The 19,415-nt window shown below is 37.2% G+C and overlaps 3 protein-coding genes across 17 annotated transcripts; 1 reads left to right on the forward strand and 2 right to left on the reverse strand.

Annotated features, from left to right (window-relative positions):
• Positions 1–295: 295 nt before the first annotated feature.
• Positions 296–4,875, forward strand: LOC311285022 (vesicle-associated membrane protein 8). Its single transcript, XM_084400416.1, has 3 exons — positions 296–528; positions 3,187–3,348; positions 3,499–4,875. Exons 1-3 carry the CDS (start codon positions 526–528, stop codon positions 3,640–3,642), a joined length of 309 nt encoding a protein of 102 aa, XP_084256542.1. The 5' UTR covers positions 296–525; the 3' UTR covers positions 3,643–4,875.
• A 44-nt stretch (positions 4,876–4,919) lies between these two features.
• Positions 4,920–10,914, reverse strand: hnrnpd (heterogeneous nuclear ribonucleoprotein D). Of its 7 annotated transcripts, none has more exons than XR_014626288.1 (9): positions 10,525–10,914; positions 9,817–9,985; positions 9,506–9,667; positions 9,280–9,411; positions 8,409–8,508; positions 7,260–7,403; positions 6,530–6,624; positions 6,139–6,221; positions 4,920–5,376 (listed from the first exon to the last, which is right to left on the reverse strand). XR_014626288.1 is itself a non-coding variant. In XM_084400408.1 (8 exons), the coding sequence occupies exons 1-7, from the start codon at positions 10,689–10,691 to the stop codon at positions 6,557–6,559; spliced, it is 942 nt and encodes a 313-aa protein (XP_084256534.1). In that variant the 5' UTR covers positions 10,692–10,914; the 3' UTR covers positions 4,920–5,376; positions 6,530–6,556. The 7 variants fall into 7 exon arrangements, 5 of the variants coding, with proteins under 5 accessions (XP_084256534.1, XP_084256533.1, XP_084256531.1 ...); XR_014626289.1 differs by having other exon boundaries at positions 7,248–7,403; XM_084400408.1 differs by lacking the exon at positions 6,139–6,221.
• Positions 10,915–11,106: 192 nt separating this feature from the next.
• hnrnpdl (heterogeneous nuclear ribonucleoprotein D-like) lies at positions 11,107–17,020 on the reverse strand. 9 transcript variants are annotated; one of them, XR_014626290.1, is made up of 9 exons: positions 16,764–17,001; positions 16,195–16,363; positions 15,951–16,112; positions 15,687–15,818; positions 14,703–14,817; positions 14,448–14,612; positions 12,589–12,688; positions 12,110–12,213; positions 11,107–11,398 (listed from the first exon to the last, which is right to left on the reverse strand). XR_014626290.1 is itself a non-coding variant. In XM_084400415.1 (8 exons), exons 1-7 carry the CDS (start codon positions 16,850–16,852, stop codon positions 12,618–12,620), a joined length of 903 nt encoding a protein of 300 aa, XP_084256541.1. In that variant the 5' UTR covers positions 16,853–17,020; the 3' UTR covers positions 11,107–11,398; positions 12,589–12,617. The 9 variants fall into 9 exon arrangements, 5 of the variants coding, with proteins under 5 accessions (XP_084256541.1, XP_084256540.1, XP_084256539.1 ...); XR_014626292.1 differs by having other exon boundaries at positions 16,195–16,366; positions 16,764–16,986; XR_014626291.1 differs by having other exon boundaries at positions 12,110–12,688.
• Between the last annotated feature and the right edge of the window lie 2,395 nt (positions 17,021–19,415).

Genomic DNA, 19,415 nt, shown 5'->3' on the forward strand with positions numbered 1-19,415 from the left:
AAAATGTGTAAGTCTAAAGTGACCAAAGAGCAGCAGAATGTTAAGAAACATAGTGATGATGATGGGCTAGGTGGACCATAAGATATTTCAATACATACAAATGTATTTGTACAAATGATACTTACTTCCCAAAACCAGCCACAGCAAACTCTGCATAACTTTAGTAACCAGACCTGATGAAAAGCAGCAGACTAGAGGCTCGGCAGCAGAAGGTGGGCGGGGCCAGTGTGGGGAGGGGGAGGGGCCAGTAGAATGTGGGCGGGTCCACCGTGCAGAGGGGGAGGGGCCAGCAGGAAGTGTCGTGCTGGTTAATGTACAATCTGTCTGGGAGGGGAAGCTCTGTTTGCAAATGAGTTCAGTAATGTTTCATCCTGTTCTTTTGTACTTGTGTTGTAGCTCACGAGACTGAGAAGTTTCCTCTAGAAGTCGTACCCTTTAAGCTATGATTGCAAGCTTAGCCTGAACTGTTGAAAGGCCTCGGCAGTGACAGTTGAACGTTTGAGGAAGTTTCACAGACGCACCAGAATGGTAAGCGCACTAGAAAGCCTCGGCTGTTTGTTAGTTAAATGTTTATTTAAATGGTTATTTGTTCAAGGGTTTGACCGACCTGTTGAGAGGATGTGTGTGTTCAAAGGAACATTTAAACCAGTATGATATCAAAGATGATTAACACATGAAGTTGAATATTGAAGTGTTTTATAGTTGACAGAATATGGACGACATTGTCATTATGTGACGACTGACTTCATCCAGATCTTTGGACTGAATTGAGTTGTCAGTCAGGAAGTCTGTGGTGAAGGAAATCATGTGAAGGAAATCCTACATGAAACTAAAAAGCAAAACCAAAAAATCCTACATGAAGCAATAATGATATTCCATCTAATTCATAATATTATTACTCTTTACTACACTACTTGAATTTGATGAAATTTCTGTTTCAAGAGATTGATCATCTATCAAAGGATTCATGTCTGTCTGTCTCTTTCTTTCAAAAGTTTCAAACAAGGCTGTCAAACCAACAAAACTGCGTTGCTTTTCTGGTTAAAAATGTCCATCTATCACACTAATATCTGAACCTTGTCATATTTCAAAACTCATAACTCACATTTTGTTAAAACTCCTATTGACTTGAATGAAAACGGCTCAGAATCACTGTTGCTTTGCTCTTAATGTTCAGTTTCTGGAAACTGGCAAACAATATTGTTTAGATCATGAAAGATCCACTTACTCTAAAACTGTCATGAAGGAGCATGAATCAACTGGATGACATTATTTTTCATCATCATTATTTATCATACACTGATAATATGGTCAAATGTTTCCAGATCATGCTTTCAGATTTGACATTGTTTTGACGGTTTTTTTTGGTAGCAAGTTATATTGCTTTGTTTATTGTTGAGTCTCTGTGTCTGTATTTCCTCTACTAGTCCTTTAACAGTGTGTTTTTACACATTTCATGATAAATGAGTTATTTGAACCAATGATTCTGCAAATGCAAGGTTTCCTTAAAGGGGTGGTGTTGATTATGATTTCACTTTTCTAACTTTAGTGTGTAATGTTGCTGTTTGAGCATAAACAACATCTGCAAAGTTACAATGCTCAAAATTCAAAGCAAAGGGAAATAATTTGCTTTTAAAGCAGAACTCGGCAACTCTGGCAAACTCTAGTCACTTCTTCGCTGATTTTCCCTTTTGTTGTCGCATGTTTTCCCCACGAGCTCCTCCTACAGCTGTGGGGGGGCGTATATTTCACAACACAGTCGTAAAAAACTCACTTGCGGCGGCCTCCTCCCCCTCTCTACCGCTGCTCGTGTGCGTTTGTTATGATCGGAGCAAGCCAACTGTATCGTGTGGAGCTATGTCTACCGAGGTGGGTAATCTGGTAATACATCATACATGCGTGTTTGTTTATGTCGAATTGCCGTAAAGCAATTTGTGTTTCGCGCTCGTTCTCATTCTCGTTCTCGCTTCTCACGAGACTTCCAATTTCTATCTTGCCAGGACGGTAGTCCCCAAGTTGCAAGGTTGGTTTTCCGCCTGGGAACGCTGGGGGGAGCGGGGAAAGTCACCAGTATCACCAGAACAGGTTGTTTAACCATCCAAATGATTTCTAGACAGTTTTATTACGTTAAAAAAGTTACCAAGTTCTCCTTTAAAGAAATCGTTTTTAAGGACTACAACAAACGGCTGGTAGGGACTACACAACATTCATCCTGGGTTAGTGACATCACCAACCCTAAAATTTACATAAACCCCGCCCCCGGAACACGATTTATAGATTATCATGACAGAATATGCTAATCAACGACTAGAAGATATCTACATAAGCTACATCAATTCATCAACTAACCATTCAGAAATGTTGTCTACATGTTGTCACTTCTTCTCGAGTCTCTCCATCATTGTCTGACTTCGGTTTGAACATAAAAGGCTAAAAGATTTTGAAATTTTCGGTGCATGTCTGTGTGAGTGCAAGCTGTTGTAGCTCCGCCCCCTGTGCCGGGAGCAGCAGCTCATTTGCATTTAAAGGGACAGACACAAAAACTATGTTTTTGCTCACCTTCAAAAAGTGACAATTTTAATATAAATTCTATATAAAAATATCTGTGGGGTATTTTGAGCTAAAACTTCACATACAAACTCATTTTACAGACTTATTTTACATCTTGTGAAAAGGGCATTATACCACCCCTTTAAAGCTATGAACGATATGAAAGTGATGACCGTGCTCTGTGTTGTTTTCAAAATTGACATCAAGGTTCTGAAATTAGGTTTAATAGAATATTATGAAACAGATCCAATGCAACATAACACTCTCAGAATAAAAGATTCAGTGGGGTTCACAGAAGTTCACAGAGTAAAGCATGTTCCTGGATCAACATCCCGTTCAACCCTTAATACCAAAAAGGTTCTATATAAGGAGAAACGTCTTAAATAATTGCATAATACTTCCATATTCAACGGGTTATTAAAAAATGTTCTAGTGATAAAGTATGTTTACATGCTGTTTAAGTCATACAATTTTATACAAATTAAAAATGAATTAAAACACAATTAATAAAATGACTGGAACCCCTGAAAGGTTCTACATATGGAACCCGGATCATTTCTGACCCTGTTGTGCACTTGAGAGTATTGTCATGTTCGGCCCAGCGGTTTACTCTGGGTTTTTCTCTCTATACTATAGGCTGACTACAACAGCGAATCACCAGCGCCTAGCAAACTCAATCAAGTTCAGGAGCAAGTCAATGATGTTAAAGTGATTCTCAAAGACAACATCAACAAAGTTCTGGAGAGAGGAGAGCGGTTAGACGACCTGATCGGGAAAACAGATGATCTACAAGCTACGGTAAAGGCCTGAAATCACACCAATATATACATTTCTTTTATAAGACCTCAAAAGAACATAAGTGAAGTAATTATCATGTTAGTTGATCAAACCAGTCATAAAACATTTTGTTGTTGATAATTATTTCTGTAATGATCTCGTCTCGCCTAGGCCGACTCATTTCAAAAGACGTCCACGCGTGTTGCCAGGAAGATGTGGTGGAGAAACACCAAGATGATGATTATAATTGGTGTGGTAGTGCTTGCCATCATCGTGTTGATCATTTTGTTTGCAACAGGTGTGATTCCCACATAAACACAAGCCGTTTCATTGCAAAAAAAATGATGCATTTCAATAATGTGTATTTTTTCAGGCACACACATTAATTAAACTGTTTCCTATAAACTGGATAAGTAACTATGTAACTACATGGATTTATGTATAGATAAATTGCTATTTTTGTGATAATGACATTTCCCATTATATTCTATTTAAATCTGGGACAAATGTGTCTGGGCTTCAATACACATGCTTTGTCTTTTAGGGTATTATAATAATGTTATAGGACTAAATACAGGAAACTGGAAAATGTTTTAGGATTTATTATTAGATTTACTTTGAGACTCACCACATGTTCATCCAAAGACGTCAAAAACTGTTTCAATTCATATTTCATTTAAAAACCTGCGCACTTAAATGCTGTAAACTTCAACTTATGTGACTCACATGATTCCTGGAATGTTTCTGCATGCTTTAACTACTGTGAAATCACTATGTACTCATGACACTGATTTTATACCTTGACAAGTACATGTTCTGGACTGAGTTTATAGTTCATAGGAGTTTTTTTTTTTCAATATCTGTAAGTTTAAACTCAAACCCTTACGACATTATCAGTCAGTGTCTTTGTCAAGAGGACGTATAACCTATATAGATATCAGGTGCGTCCCAACTGGCATACGTATGCACTATTCCATGTCGTTTTGCAGTATAAATGTCCTGATTAGTGTGTTCACACTGAACATTACGAATATAATGTGTGCACTCGGATGATCATTAACTGAAAAAATTAAGTGTGGAATGTTGGACACTTCATGTTCTCGACTGACACGGAGGGGGAGGGGCTAACAGGCTATGATTGACAGATGACAAAATAACCTTATGTCATAAAGTGCACAGTGCATCATTTGAACTTGTATTGTAAAAATGACAGAATTAACTATTAAAAGGAACAGTTCGCCCCAAAAGTTCAATTACTTTCATCCTGGAAACAACATAATAATAGAGATTTATATGTTCAATTTACTGTTAAACTCCAAAAACGAGCACCATAAAAGTACAGTCAACATTACTCAATATCCCTTCAGAGGACTTGTAATAACACACACAAGTCACACGGACTGCTTTTACGACGCTTCTCTGTGACTTTAGAGCTGGACTCCAGCACACGTCACTTTTATTACACTGAAAACAGCAGCAAGGATTCACCTCTTGAGAAAAACACACGGGTTTGACATGACAACGGCAAATAAATGATGACAATCTTCATTCTTGGGTGAACTATTACTTTAATCTCTAAAGAAATAACAGGCTTAAGGTTCATACACTTTATTTCATTGCATTTTTCAATGTTTACATGACTCTGTAGCAAAATACTGCAATGTGAAATGAATGTTAAATGGCCTACACTCTGTACGCACTTGTAAGCAATAAATTAATAGACTTGTATACAAATAGTTTCTACATGATTTGGGCTCTCTACTGTTCACTGTACTCAACACAGAAATGTATAAGAGCTACACAGCAGGGAAACATGATCATAAACTTTCACAAGCTCTAGATTAGAACAACAACAAAAAAACGCAAAAATAAAATAAAAAAAATTCATGATGAATATCAATTGAAATAACACTTGAGACTTTAGCGCGTGTCCTTGAAAGTAATTTCAGATTTGAACTGGCGACCAAAGTGTAGCAACGTGTGGACCGACTCCATATCTAACCCTCTCGCTTTCTCCTCCCGGGGGGGACTTTCACTTCGCCCTTCCGTCTGAAAAACAGAGAAGAGAATATTAATTATGCTTATGAACAACACAAACTCATCAAATGCTAAGGAATCCCAATTAATGTCAATAAGGAGACAAGCTGTGACTTTGAAATAGAATAATAGTTGTGAAATTAACATTTTAATGCAAAACCTTGAATTGATGGAAATTAAAACACAAAAAGGAAAGCATTACAAGTTCTCATATAAACAATACGACTTTTCCAAGATCTCGAAAGGTTAAAAAAAAACAGAGAATTTGTTAGATGAAATTAACACGGTTTACAAGGTGAAGCTTTTTCCACCGCTGTCAGTAGAAAAATCAAATCACACAATACAAATATTAAAAAAGCACTTCTCCGGCGCAGCGGCGGCATCCGAGTACAAACCGGCTCGTAGCTCATGGACTACAGGAAATTACAGCTACACGAGCTACAAATAAAGAAGAGCAAGCATTACAGTGCATAATTAACCCTGGAAAGTCCAGAGAAAGCCGTATCCTTCAAAAAGTCAACAGTTAATTTTACTCCGGCTCTCGTCATATTTTACCATTACTTGATGGTGCCTGTAAAAAATGGCATTACATTATAAGATAACATTAGATAAAACCAATCCCAAGACGTTTTAAGAGGAAAACAAAAGAGAAGATAAAAGCTTGACGTGTCCTTTTAATGTTTGTTTTTTTTGTTGCTGTAGCTGCTGTTGTTTTTGCTTTTTTTTTTTGCTTTTTTTTTTACAATTGGTATACAGGATGTTGGAAGACCATACCAAATGGGAGCATTCGAGAGCGTACGCCTCTCGTACCCTGAGACAATCGGGAAGTCAGCTCATGGCCTGCAAGGAAGTCCCCGCTGGCAGGTACAAACAAGGTATATGTCAGAGTTAGGAGAAGACAACATTCTTCGGTTTTCTTTCCTTGTAATTCCATATTTTCTGGTATTTTCCCATTTAGCAGTACTGTACCTGTTACTTTTTACAGTTACAAAATGGCCAGCCAAAAGCCAGCTGTTACATTACTGCCAAAAGTCTCTATGTTACCACTACTGTAAAGCAACTTTAGAGAAAAACAAAAATTAAGCAATGTACATTACAAAAAAGATCAAATGGTGATGGTTTAGGAAGCTAAAGATGCGTCGGCGTGAGCGACGCGAGCACATACCTGCACGTCTCAGCTGGCGGTTAAAGGTTAATACGGCTTGTACGTGTTTTGATGGCCGCCTCGCCTCGGGGATTTGCCGTAGCCGCTCTGCTGATCTAGAGTTGGGAGCACAAAACAGAAACAACGCAAATGTGTTGGTGGCGTACGCTCGCTCGAGAACACCTCTGAGAAAGACGCTTCTTAGAAAACATCATTCGGGTTTCAGAGCCAATTTTGTGATGCTTGCGACATACTTACGTTAATCGTACTGAAAATACTGTATTCTGAAAATATGGTGAGAGACAAATTGAAAACTGTTTGAAAACTGTTTATTTTCTTCTAAAAAAACAAGCCACTGTCCAGTGGTCGTTTTTTTTTTTTTGCATGGCCTACAGATTTTACACGTTCAGTTCCTATCCAATGGATTCAAAGGCACTTTGACAAATGTGTTTTGAAGCTAAAGACATCCCTTTCTATATTTAGCACCATAGTTATTATAATACATATGTACAATGTAGCTTTGTGCAAGCGAGCCTTCCTTCCCTGTAAGACAAAAAGCAACTGCAGCAAACGTTCTAGAGTTTTCTCTCAAAGCGTAAGGCATGTATCATACAAGCATGTGCATTCTGCTCAGATAATTTAGTGCACAATTGTCATAGTCCGGGTCGAGTACCGACAATCCACGATACAATATATCCTTAGTTTTGTCATCTGTGCGTTCACAAACAGTATTACATACTGCTGTAGTCACCATATCCGTAGTAGTTGTTGTAACCCGTGTAATCATAGCCCCCGTATCCACCATAGCCTTGATTGTTGTAGCCATAGTTCCCGTAATTTCCATAACCTTGATTCCAGTAGTTTCCGTATCCCTGGTTCCAGTTCTGATTGGGACCTGTAGCGGAAACCAAACGTATGGCGCGGTTAATAAAGAGACATGACAACAGAAGAAATTTCAAACATAATCCAGAACGTGAAGAACATAAAATTAAAATGGGATGAAATTTGGTCAATTGATTTCCAGTAATATTGACAATGTTTCCACATTTCTCTTTCTGCTCTTCATGGTATTTAATGAATTATTTATGGATCATATTGGGAGAACACTTATTTTCGCAGACTTTTTTTTTTGCACAGCAAACTCTGAATGGATGTGTCAATTGACCTTGAACCGAGCCAATCAGCTACGAGGATGATCACAACATTACTAACTTTAATTTGAAGCAAAAAAAGTATTTGAAAATCGGACAAAAATACAAAGGTCCAAGACTGTGAACTAAACGGCTGTACCGAGGGAAAGAACTACAACACAATTAAAACCGATGGTGAAGGAAAAACTACTTGTTTATATATAAATAATTTGCAGTGTTTCATGGGAGTGGGCGGAGCTAACAGTATCTTTTGACTCAGTTTTGCTCGTTTCGACTCTGATTGGTGTAATTTTCTGTACAGCATCATGGGTAATGTAGTTTTTCACTAAGAATTTCACTGTTAAATGATTATTTTAAAAATAAGTTGAAATAATGTGAACTGGCGGCTTCAACAGAAGCATATAGCATTGATTAAACACCTCGTAGCTCACAGTAGAGCTGTATTTGAAGGTTTATACGTGTTTGGCTGTTGTGCTCTATTGCACTTAGTTTAGTGTATCTGATAAAAACGGTTATCCAACACATCATTAGTCCAAATTAATTATATAATTATGTTTTGTTGTTTCTCAAGGCATGTTGAATTTCTTTACATCCAGTAAATTCATTTTTCTATCATTACATTTTAACATCCATCCAATTCAATTCCTGACGCCATTTCGACCAGTTCCTACAGTCTGGATTACGCCCACTCTACAGTCGGAGCTTTATCAGGGGATAGTGTTGTGTGTTAGCTGTAGTGTCTGAGTCACCTCCTCTCCCCCTGGACCTGGAGGGGTATCCTCCTCCTCTCCCGCCCCACTGCTGCTGCTGCTGGTACTGCTCCTTAGACATGGCCACCTTGATCTCACACTGCACACACACACAGTCACATTACACCTCACTAACAGAAAGAGCCATTACACTCATGATCAGTCTCACAAACGCCATCAACAGCATTTCACCACAAAAAGAAACAAACGCACAGCGGGACCGCTTCCTGAACCTGAGAGAGTACAACGCCCTACGAGTCAGAATATGAACTGAGACGGTAAGGCTGACGACATTATTAACTGTGTTTATAACTGCTTCTGAAGTCTTGGAAGCCAAAGCTCGTGATTATGGTAAGGGCCAATCACAGCGCACTGGGTCAGCTGGCCAATCAGAGCACTCTGGGCTTTTCAGAAGGAGGAGCTTAGTAGAAATCAGCGCATTTCAGACAGACTGGTAATAGAGGTGCTGCGATGATGTACAGTGAACATTAAAGCATGTTAGTCTATTCTATTACACCCAATACACAAAATAATGCACTTTTAAAATGGCATCATATGACCCCTTTAATTAACTCAAGTGAACAAACTGATAAATAAATAAAAAACATGGGCACGAATTATTTAGTTGTGGGAACAATATCTGTTTTTCCCGCATATCATGTGAGGGGCACTGTAGATTTTAATCAATTTGCACAAAACATAATTTCTTCACTTTGTTTTCATTAAGTTTTATCTGTGTTACAAAAACTATGTGGAAACACATTTAAATGAGATTATGTTTTAGAATAACGAAGCCATGTAATATTTATGTTCAAAGACACCGTAATGTCAAATGACCGAATCATGCACATTAGGACATTTAAGACTTTACCTTACTTAAACCGATGTTGTGGTACTTCTTCTCCATAATTTTCTTTACTGGTTCCTCCTCTTTAAATGTAATGAAACAAAAACCTCGTCTTTTATTTGTTTTATTCTCCATTGGCAGCTCAATGGAATCCACCTAGGGAAAATATAGAGAAGAAATGCAAATTTAGATTATATTTATACATACATACATATATATATATTATATATATTAAAAAAATTCTCCATACCTCTCCATAGCCATCAAAGTACTCTCGGATCTTCTCTTCTGGAGTATCTGGGGAAAGACCTCCCACAAATATCTTCTTCACTGGCTCTTTGGACTTCATGGCCTTTGCTTTCTTAGGATCAATCACTTTTCCATTCAGTTTGTGCTCCTTTTGCGTGATCACCTTTGACAAGGATCAGATATCAGACTTTGATTTGATCAAGGTTGCCTCAGCATCATCATAACTGAAACGAAGCTTACGCTGCTCAACTAATAGCGTAATGATAATAAGCACATGAATGCACACACACACAAAACTATCTGCAAAGATACCTTTTCCACACTGTCAGCTTCTTTAAACAGCACAAAGCCAAATCCTCTGGACCGGCCTGTCAAAGGATCCAGTTTCAGGGTGCAGTCGACCACCTCTCCATATTTGCTGAAGTAATCCTTCAGGTCTTTCTTAGTTGTGTCCCAACTCAAGCCCCCAACAAACATTTTCCTGAAAACAAAACACTGGCGTGAGGACATACCGTGGCTCGAGATGTTAAGGTGAGTTACAGAAATAGACTAAAAACCAAGGTCAGTTACTACTTGATTATGTTTCAAGCCTTACTTTGACATGTAGTCATGTATTTATGAAATAATAATATACAACACACTGTGAACACACACACACCAAGTTCATTGAGTTTCTCTTTTGAAAAGAAGCTTGTGACATTTGACGAACGTGCATTTGAAAGGCAAATGAGTTCGGAGAGCTAACGAACGAACAGCTCATGAATATATGACTGATGAACATGCACAATTATACCCGGCCCGGCAGATGTAGAGTCACGTCATGTAAGTTACACAGTTTGGCCTATCAAGAAAAATGTATATATTGATTCACAGAAAATTAGCTGACATTTGTACTTGTTTGAATGAACCGCAAGTCGAACAGACTCGATTTACAAAAATGACTGAACGAATCTATTAGAATAAGGAAATGTGTAAATTGTGGTTTATTTACTGCGGTCTCTCTCCACGGCGTTTACTCACCCTTCATCCTCCTCGTTCTTGCTGGCATCTATCTTGGAGCCCTCCGCCTCCCCCTGCCCGCCCTCTTCATCAGCGCCCGGCATCTGCTCTTCGCCCAAACCCTCTCCATCCTCATCCTCCATCTTCATCATCATCGAGTCTTCGCCCAGATTCTGCTCCTCCGACATCTTTGTTCAATTCTCGGCGAAACCGCGCGCAATCACGTCGTGTTCTTTTGAAGAAAGCGTCTAAGGTTGCAACTGAACCGGAATGACTGCAAATCGTGTTAATTGGGCTCAGAATCGCGTTTATTTCAGTCTCTTTTCGGGATGTCGATGGCAACGGCGTCCATTCACAAAATGGCGGCGAAACGGAAGTTGAACGTAATGACGTCACTCAGAATCGCGACGCAACTCTTACTCATATCGGTTTTATTTATTTATTTTTTAGGAATTATAGCTCCCGTTTATTATAAACCTCTGATATGTATATAATTTAGTCTGTACACCCCCAACGATGTGAAAAGGTCATATTTATTTTTTGTTATAACGCATTACAGGTAGTGCTTAACTCAAGAGAAAATGAAAACACGGCACAACAAAATTGTTTCCCATTTTTTAATCCCTTTATCCAAAAAACGTCAGGAAAAGAACTAAAATACAAAATAAAGGACACTTTTCCTAATCAAGACTTAAGAACACATCAGCACAAAACCTACAGGTTCGATCTGAACAAAGCACAGAATAAGACAAACTTGGAAACAAAACGTCTCGCTATTTACAAGGTCAGACACTGAATTTGTCCCCAGAGGACCGGATAACATATTTTAATAGTTGTTTACGGACAGGGTTCCACAAGCTGCCTCCGAGGAGCAATGTCGAAGTCAGCCTCCGACCTACAAGAGAAGATACACAAGATGAACCACTCCGATTTGGACACGTCAAAAAAAACAGCACGTCCATGTTTCAGTGTTTAACTTCTTGAGCTGTCGATTTTAAACTAGGAAAATCATCATTAAAGATTAAAGATCATATGTTCGACGTCTTAGATCGACAAAACAGCTCATAAGCCAGCAAAAGCTTCAGCTCCAAGAGGCCGGTGGACCATTCGAGGAGCGAGCCCAAACGTCTTAACCTGAAAATCGCAATGTCATTTGCATTTATCCAATGTGTGAGTCTGTCTAACACAGATTTGTCAGCTTTTAATGGCTTCGTAACCCACTTTACATATGATCTTTAAAGGCTACGTTTAAGAAAAAGCCTTGAGGTGAACCCCATTTGAAGTTCTCTATGGCCTCTAAAGAAAAAGCAAGCATTATGAGAGAGTTTATGCAATTATTTACAAGGGAGGTGACCGTTTTTTTAAGGAAGAAACCAAAGAAAATAAATCACTGAAGCTCCACAACTGAAATACAAGAGCACTACAATTGAAAAAGAGAATACATCAAAGCAGTTATTATGAATCACTTTTAGGTTACGTTAATAAAGTCCTGGAAAAAACACACTTTGAACTGTTAACGAAAACCAACAACTTAAGGAAAATGGGGGAATCTCCTTTGTCTTTTTGTTTGTTTTACGCTGGTACAGGAAGTTTGAAGAGACCATACCACAGGACAGCGCTTTCTTGTGCATGCCGTGCTCTCTGCCCGCTATGTGCGACGCCCAGAGAATGTCGTGGTCAGGTGACACACGGCCTGCAATGAAGTCCCCGCTGGCAGGTACAAACAAGGTACAATAATCAGAATTAGGGAAAGAAAGGAAAAATCAGGAGAGGCGCCTTTACTCTGTACCCCTTTAGCTGTACTTTACCTGTTAGCATTGCTATCAAGTCTCTATGTTATTCCTTTATGATCACCTGTTAAAGCAGGAGGAGGAAAAGGAAAACCTACAGAAAAACTCTTACGTTTTTCTGGCACACTAAAAAGGCAAAAATGGCTACACAAACATTAGCGATTAAAGATCTATAGACATGTATTTAACTCAGCTGCATTGATATGCATAGGCCGCCTTCAGGCTGTTAGGTATTGTCTATTGATCTTTAACATTGAGGTCGGGTCCAGAGCGTGGCGAAGATGTGTGACCTTACCGCTGATATGAATGCGTTTAGCCACTTCATCAATACGGCTGGTAGCTGTTCTGATGGTTTCCGCCCTCCCGCGAGGCCTTGCCGTAACTGCTGGTTTGACCTACAGAAATCCAATACAGATGCTGTAGCACAATTGTATAAAGCAATTCAATTGAGTCACTAAATGCTAAATTAAATCACAACAACCGCTTTGTTGGGTCAAAAATGTGCATGAACTGCCAAAGCTGGAGACTAAAAGGCTCAACCCATTACATCTAAAGCTATGCTCAGACTGCAGGCAAACCAGACCCTTCTCAGATAGTATTCCAGACATAAGCAACATATCACGGGCTGACGTAGACGTACACACGTATGTGACGAGGCTTTTAAAAACCAACGCAGGACAAATGGAGGTGCATCATCTCGCTCTCCAAATAACTCCTCCATCTTTGAACCCCCGTATGAATACCTCTGGCACTTCAGTCCCCAGTTTTGAGTTATCGTTGTGTGTCGCATTAAGAGACGGTTTGAAATGCGACTTGAGCAGCCGGAGCGTCCAGACTGAGACGCATCTGTAAAAATATGAGTGGAATCGCATTTCAAACCTCCTCCATTTGATTTTTTTTTGCTGTCCAGACTGACCGACCAATCAGGTTTTTGCTGGCAGGCTGAATACATTTGTCTTCATTTTAGTTTTCTGTTTGCATAAGTCTTGCATGCCCTGCAATTCTGTACATAAATTAGAGATCAAACTATTTTCAATTGATCTTACACAATGGAGCCTATTCAATGAATGGTACAAAAACTATTCCAAATTAGCTGTTTCATAATTTTTATTGACATAAAAAAAATATATATACTTTTTTAAATTAAGGCGAGACACTACAGGCAAAAACAGTTTTCATGCATCGGTCAATTTTGAACTATTTGGCTTTTCATAAAGTGTGGTTTCAAACTAGTGGAAAGAAAACATCCCAAATTCACTTTTAAGTGTTGCTTTTATTGCACCTATTTGAGTCTGCAGATTTGAATTACAACACATATCTTTAAAGGCCGTTTTCCTCTCCTGCACTGAGTCAGAAATCTCCACGTCAGCAGCTCTTACAAACACCAAACTTTCCCCTTTTATTCCTATATATATATATATATATATATATATATATATATATATATATATATATATATATATATATGTTCTGAAGATTTTTGCTGAGGAGTTTGATCATATTCAATTAGCCTGATTTTAAACATTTCGTTTCTAAAAACATTGTGAAAAATATTTTATTTCTGGATGTTGACAGTGTTTTCAGATTTATGGAGAAATAAAAAGACAAATCCAAAATCCCCTCCGTAAAACCTTTAAATCTAAAATGAAACAAACTTTGAACCTGTCTTAATCCAGTTTTCTGTTCTGGAAATTACAATATAACATTTCAGAAAACTTGTAATACAAAAAAAAAAAAATGTTGGCAACTCTTAATCCAATCAGTCGACTGGGGAAGTATGGTGAAATCTATTAGTTAATTTTTTTCCCTATTAATCGGAGGTGTCTTGCCTTCAGTGTCATGTTTTGATTATATTTAAAACATGCTTTAATGATATTTGCAGAATTGAAATGGCCACATTGTGAACTATCTCTCTGGTTGAATTATATATTCTTTCCAAAAACCCGTGCGCTGAATTGTGTTGTGAATTCAATGCACTTTTGCAGCCCTAAAAGCCCAGAGTTTTCCCAAACTACACCTTGATGCAACTTTTGCCTAAAATAAATTATTTTTAATAACGAACAGCTTCCTAAAGACATGTTAAAGGGTGAAAAATAAAATACATCATAAATATCAGTGCGTGGCTCTCTAAGGGTTAAATGTGTGCAAAATTACCATTGTACTCATCATAGCCTTGTCCATAGCCATAATTTGGATAGTTGTATCCTGAATAGTCATAGCCAGAATAGCCATTATAGCCCTGGTTGTATCCATTGCCGTAGCCTCCATAGTTCTGGCCATAGTAGCTGTTGTATCCTTGATTATAGCCTTGGCCCTGTCCTGTTCAGAAAGAGTTAGAGAACCCTTTAGGTCAAGAAGAGCTAGAAGTAGCAGCTGGCCAAAGAGAGAGCCACCTCTAGATCGGCATACCTCTTCCTCGGCCTCCTCCTCGTCCTCCTCCTCCTCGGCCTCCTCCAAAGCCCCGGTCCGCTCGGTTCTGCTGCTGTCTGTACACTTCTTTAGGCTGGGCAACCTTCACTTCACACTGACAACAAATGGAAACAGCATTACTACCATGTGGCTGATGTGTCGAGTTGAGTCAAATCAATTTATTCCCATAATCTCTCATCAATTCAAACTATCATTTCATCCTTCAGAACATGTTCACCAAGGCTTGTTAAAATGTTTAGCAATATGAAGATGAATACAGCTACTTATTACTATGTACTGAAGCATAAATATTATTAAACATTGTTTTTTGTGTTCAATGGAAAACATGCTCTTAACTATTTCTTTACTGCATTTTAACTAATAAATCTTTTACCTCACAACAATAGATGTTTAGTTGAAATAGCGGTTCCTCTGATAAAACACCCTTTATAATCATTTCAGAGAAAACACACAACGGTTTATAATAATGTTGTCAAAGCTGAATTTTCAGCATCATTACTGCAGTCTTCAGTGTCACATGATCCTTCAGAAATCATTCTGATATGATGATCAAGAAACATTTCTGATTATTATCAATGTTGAAAACAGTTGTGCTGCTTCTTATTTCTGTGTAAACCATTATACATTTTTATTTAATGATTCTTTAATAAATAGAAACTTCAAAAGAACAGCATTTATTTGAAATATAAATCTTATAACATTATAAATGTCTTTACTGTGACTTTTGATCAGTTTGATGCATCCTTGATGAATACAACTTTTAAAAACATTGACCCCAAACATTTGATTGGTAGTGTAAATATAAAATAAATGTGTAAAAGACAATACTTAAGTGGATCGCATGCTTACTATGACCAGTTGTATTTATCCTGAATGAGGTACTGGTGTGTGTGTGTGTGTGTGTGTGTGTGTGTGTGTGTGTGTGTGTGAAATGATCTGCAAGATATTTTAAAATCAACATACCTTCCCTGATCCAATCTGATGGTATCTGTTCTCCAGCAGTTTCTGAACCGGATCCTCTAAAACGTACGTCACAAAGCAGAATCCCCTCCTCTCGTTTGTTTTGGTGTCCATGGGAAGCTCAATGCTTTCGATCTTTAGACAGAAAAATAACAGATTAGATTATATGTACCAGTGTGGTGATCAAAAGTCCCAAATATGATCATTTCATTACATATATATGTTCATTATTAGATGTTTATTCAGTTCTTAGTTTGAGTTACTCACGTCCCCATAAGCCCCGAAGTATTCCCGGATCAGTTCCTCGGTGGTGTCTGGACTCAGACCTCCCACAAACACCTTCTTGGGGGGTTCCTTGCCCTTAATGGCTTTGGCTCTCTTGGGATCAATCAATTTGCCATCCAGCTTGTGCTCCTTCAGCTCTAACACCTGAACACATGAAGAACCGGTTATGAACATGATGTCGGAGTAATCTTCTCCCCAAAAGTAATGAGCGTCAGGGAGCATTTACCTTATCGACACTGTCAGCGTCTCTGAAGAGCACGAACCCGAAGCCCCTGGAGCGGCCGGTCATGGGGTCTGTTTTGATGGTGCAGTCCAGGACCTCTCCAAACTTGGACAGGTAGTCGGTAAGGTCTTTCTTGCTGGTGTCCCAACTGAGTCCACCGATGAACATTTTCCTACTCAAATATATAAAAAAACATACATTTCACGCCACCGAATAAACGATGCATTATCATGCAAGTTCTGATATTACATGTATATTTGCTGGTAATGCATCTTAAGAATGCAACATAGTAAAAAGAAAAACAAACATTAAACCCGTTATAATTTAAACACTGCCCAAAGTAAAATCCAAGCCATTAGACGCCAGGATGCAAATTCGCTGCAGACGGGTTAATAACAATAACTAGGTTTCGAGTATCTTAAGCAATAAATATTGCGCGTATTAATAATACACGCGTTTGAAACGACTTAGATGTGAATAAAGGATTCAAACGTGTGATTTTCATGTGATTTAGTATTTAAAGTCCGCGAGGCGCTTGGTTGTGCGGGAAGGCCGCGCGCTCCGAGACTCACCCGTCATCCTCCTGGTTTTTACTCGCGTTTATTTTGGAGCCTTCTGGAAACTCGTCAGTGCTGAAGTCACCTTGTTCTTCGGCCTGCATTTTGGAGTATGTGTGGATTGATCCGACGCTAGCTATAAAGTAGAATATATTACAGCGGTTTTAAAAGGTCAAAGACTCCAACACGAATAAAGTGCCGCGTTGATTAAAATGGCGGCCAGAGATCAGTGACGAAATCCGTCTCTCTCTGCACGAGGAATCGGGAGGGGAGGGGCGGGGCGGGGCTTGGGGAGGGACGGGGGTGGGGCTTGGGGAGGGACGGGGGTGGGGCTTAACCCAATAGTCTTTGACAACAACAGTAAAACAACACATACATAGTAGATAATTATAGATATAATAGTAGATGTTATAATATATAATTAAATATGTTTTGAAATATTTTTTCTTTCGTTGTGTATACTGTATAAATATATTTATACTTAAATATAAATAAAAACAAAGAATTTGCCATAGTTATGGAAGCCCATCAGGAATCTGTAAACTCCAATAGGTAAAATATGTTTTTCAGAAAACAAAGATAAAGTTAGACACCTTTTTCTTGAAGATATTATTTCTGTATCTCCTGCAATCTTTTACTGGAATAATTTGTTTAAAAATTGAAATTGGAAAAAGTTGGTCCTTACAACAAAAATATTTTCTCACTAATAAAGTAAAGGAAGTGTCTTTCAAAATAATAAATACATTTTACCCTGTTAAATATTTTATGATTACATAGCCTATATAATTAATATAGACACAAGATGCTCATTTTGCTAAGTTCACACAGAAACTTATCATTTATTTTGGTTTCTATACTGAATATATATTTATATTTTATGGAAAAATGTTAACACATTTATTAAAGAGAATATCCAGCAAGATATATCCGCAACCTTTAAAGACATTATTTTTTGGATACTTTGATTTTGACCCCACTAAAAACAAAGCTTGCTTTGTGATAAATTAAAAAACATTTAATTGGCAAATTGTATATAGGCTACATAAATGTAAATTCATCAACAACAAACCAGTTTTTCTTTCTTTCTTTCTTTCTTTCTTTCTTTCTTTCTTTCTTTCTTTCTTTCTTTCTTTCTTTCTTTCTTTTTTTTATGTAGCCTACCTTAATACCATTTCTTCCTCAGCATAAGAAAGCTATTAAAACAACCTCACTAAAAAAAATTTCTTACCCTCATGGTCTTTTTTTAAATCTATTTTCCTTTGTTATTTTTCTTTTTTTAGCAAATCATTATTGTAAGTTGTATATCATTAATGTCATCTCTATACAGTTTGAAAGCATATATATATATATATATATAAATTCTTCTGCAAATGTATGTTAAGGTAAACACTTTATCCAAGTGTATGCAAGATGCAAATATTGAAAGATTAAACCCCATTTCAAATGGAAGAATAATTTGAAGCAAAAACTCTTCAGTGGATGTTTTCAATGCTTCTTTATGTTACCAGATTAAGACCCACACTCACCCTTTTTTTATTTAATTTATTTATTTTTGTTGTATTGCGTTTTTTTTCTTCTAAATGCTGTATCAACACAAAAAACGTATCGTTGAAGTATGCCTTAAATATTTATACTTGAATTTTTTTTTATTATTATTATTTGCCGTTTTTTTATTAACGTATGACGTTTTATTTTAGCGTAACGTATTTTGTGGTGATGCAATATAACAGCCTATATGCAAATGAATATTAATACAATATTAATTAATACAGTTCAGCAAAAATAATATAAATTATTACTGTCTGTTAAATAAATAAAGGAATAAAAATAAATATCTTTCATTAAATTAAAATAATTACAGTTAGAAGCGTAACTGTTGATGACGTGTAGCTTGTAAAACTAATATATATATATATATATATATATATATATATATATATATATATATATATATATATATATATATATATACATACATGTTTTACAATTTCATTGCTTATTGGGACAGAAAAGACCCCAAATTCTTTTAATTCAATACTTGCATAATTATTACTTGTTTTGCTTTGTTTTCATTTGGGAAACAAAAATATTATTTTTTATTTGCTTTGTTTACAGTAAATTTGTGAATGATTGACAGTGAAGTTGATTCATTTAATTCATTTCCTTACAGTAAATTTAACAATGGCGGTCATTATCGCAGTCAGTCAGGAATCATGTTGCAGTAATGACCGGCTGACTGTACATTATTATCCCTTATTTGGTTCCTCCGACCACTTTTTAAAGAAAAAAGAAAAATATATATATAAAAAAAAAAAATTAAATCAAACAATTGCAAAGATACAATAAAATATTTTGATTTCGTTTTGTCTAAAAATATATTATCTCATTTAATTGTTTATATGAATAATAGTTTTATTTTCTGTGTAGTCTTCGATATAACCAGCTGCGTGTAATAGAAAAACAGCTGCCAGTGTCTGCCTGTAAGCGACGGTGTTTCGGTAAACATTTTACAAACAATTATCCAAAAGCGGGGTTTGAATATAAAACAAGTACATAAATTAAGGACATTTTTTGCAGTAGGAAAATTATTTTATTTATAGACTTGAGCCTTGCATTTACTTCCTCACTCAACTGCCCTTCCCAGCCTGTTGCCAGATTGGGGGAAAA

Source organism: Rutilus rutilus (assembly GCF_951802725.1).
Source record: "Rutilus rutilus genome assembly, chromosome: 25".
Classification (NCBI taxonomy): domain Eukaryota; kingdom Metazoa; phylum Chordata; class Actinopteri; order Cypriniformes; family Leuciscidae; genus Rutilus; species Rutilus rutilus.

Coding starts and splice junctions, on each gene's coding strand:
- LOC311285022 (XM_084400416.1), top strand. Junction 3,349..3,498: donor CAGATGATCTACAAGCTACG/GTAAAGGCCTGA, acceptor CGTCTCGCCTAG/GCCGACTCATTTCAAAAGAC.
- hnrnpdl (XM_084400413.1), bottom strand. CDS start 16,852: ATGCAGGCCGAAGAACAAGGTGACTTCAGCACTGACGAGTTTCCAGAA. Junction 16,113..16,194: donor ACGCTGACAGTGTCGATAAG/GTAAATGCTCCC, acceptor TCATGTGTTCAG/GTGTTAGAGCTGAAGGAGCA. Junction 15,819..15,950: donor ACTTCGGGGCTTATGGGGAC/GTGAGTAACTCA, acceptor TTCTGTCTAAAG/ATCGAAAGCATTGAGCTTCC.
- hnrnpd (XM_084400405.1), bottom strand. CDS start 10,691: ATGTCGGAGGAGCAGAATCTGGGCGAAGACTCGATGATGATGAAGATG. Junction 9,412..9,505: donor ACTTTGATGGCTATGGAGAG/GTATGGAGAATT, acceptor TATTTTCCCTAG/GTGGATTCCATTGAGCTGCC. Junction 8,509..9,279: donor ACAACATCGGTTTAAGTAAG/GTAAAGTCTTAA, acceptor GTGTGTGTGCAG/TGTGAGATCAAGGTGGCCAT.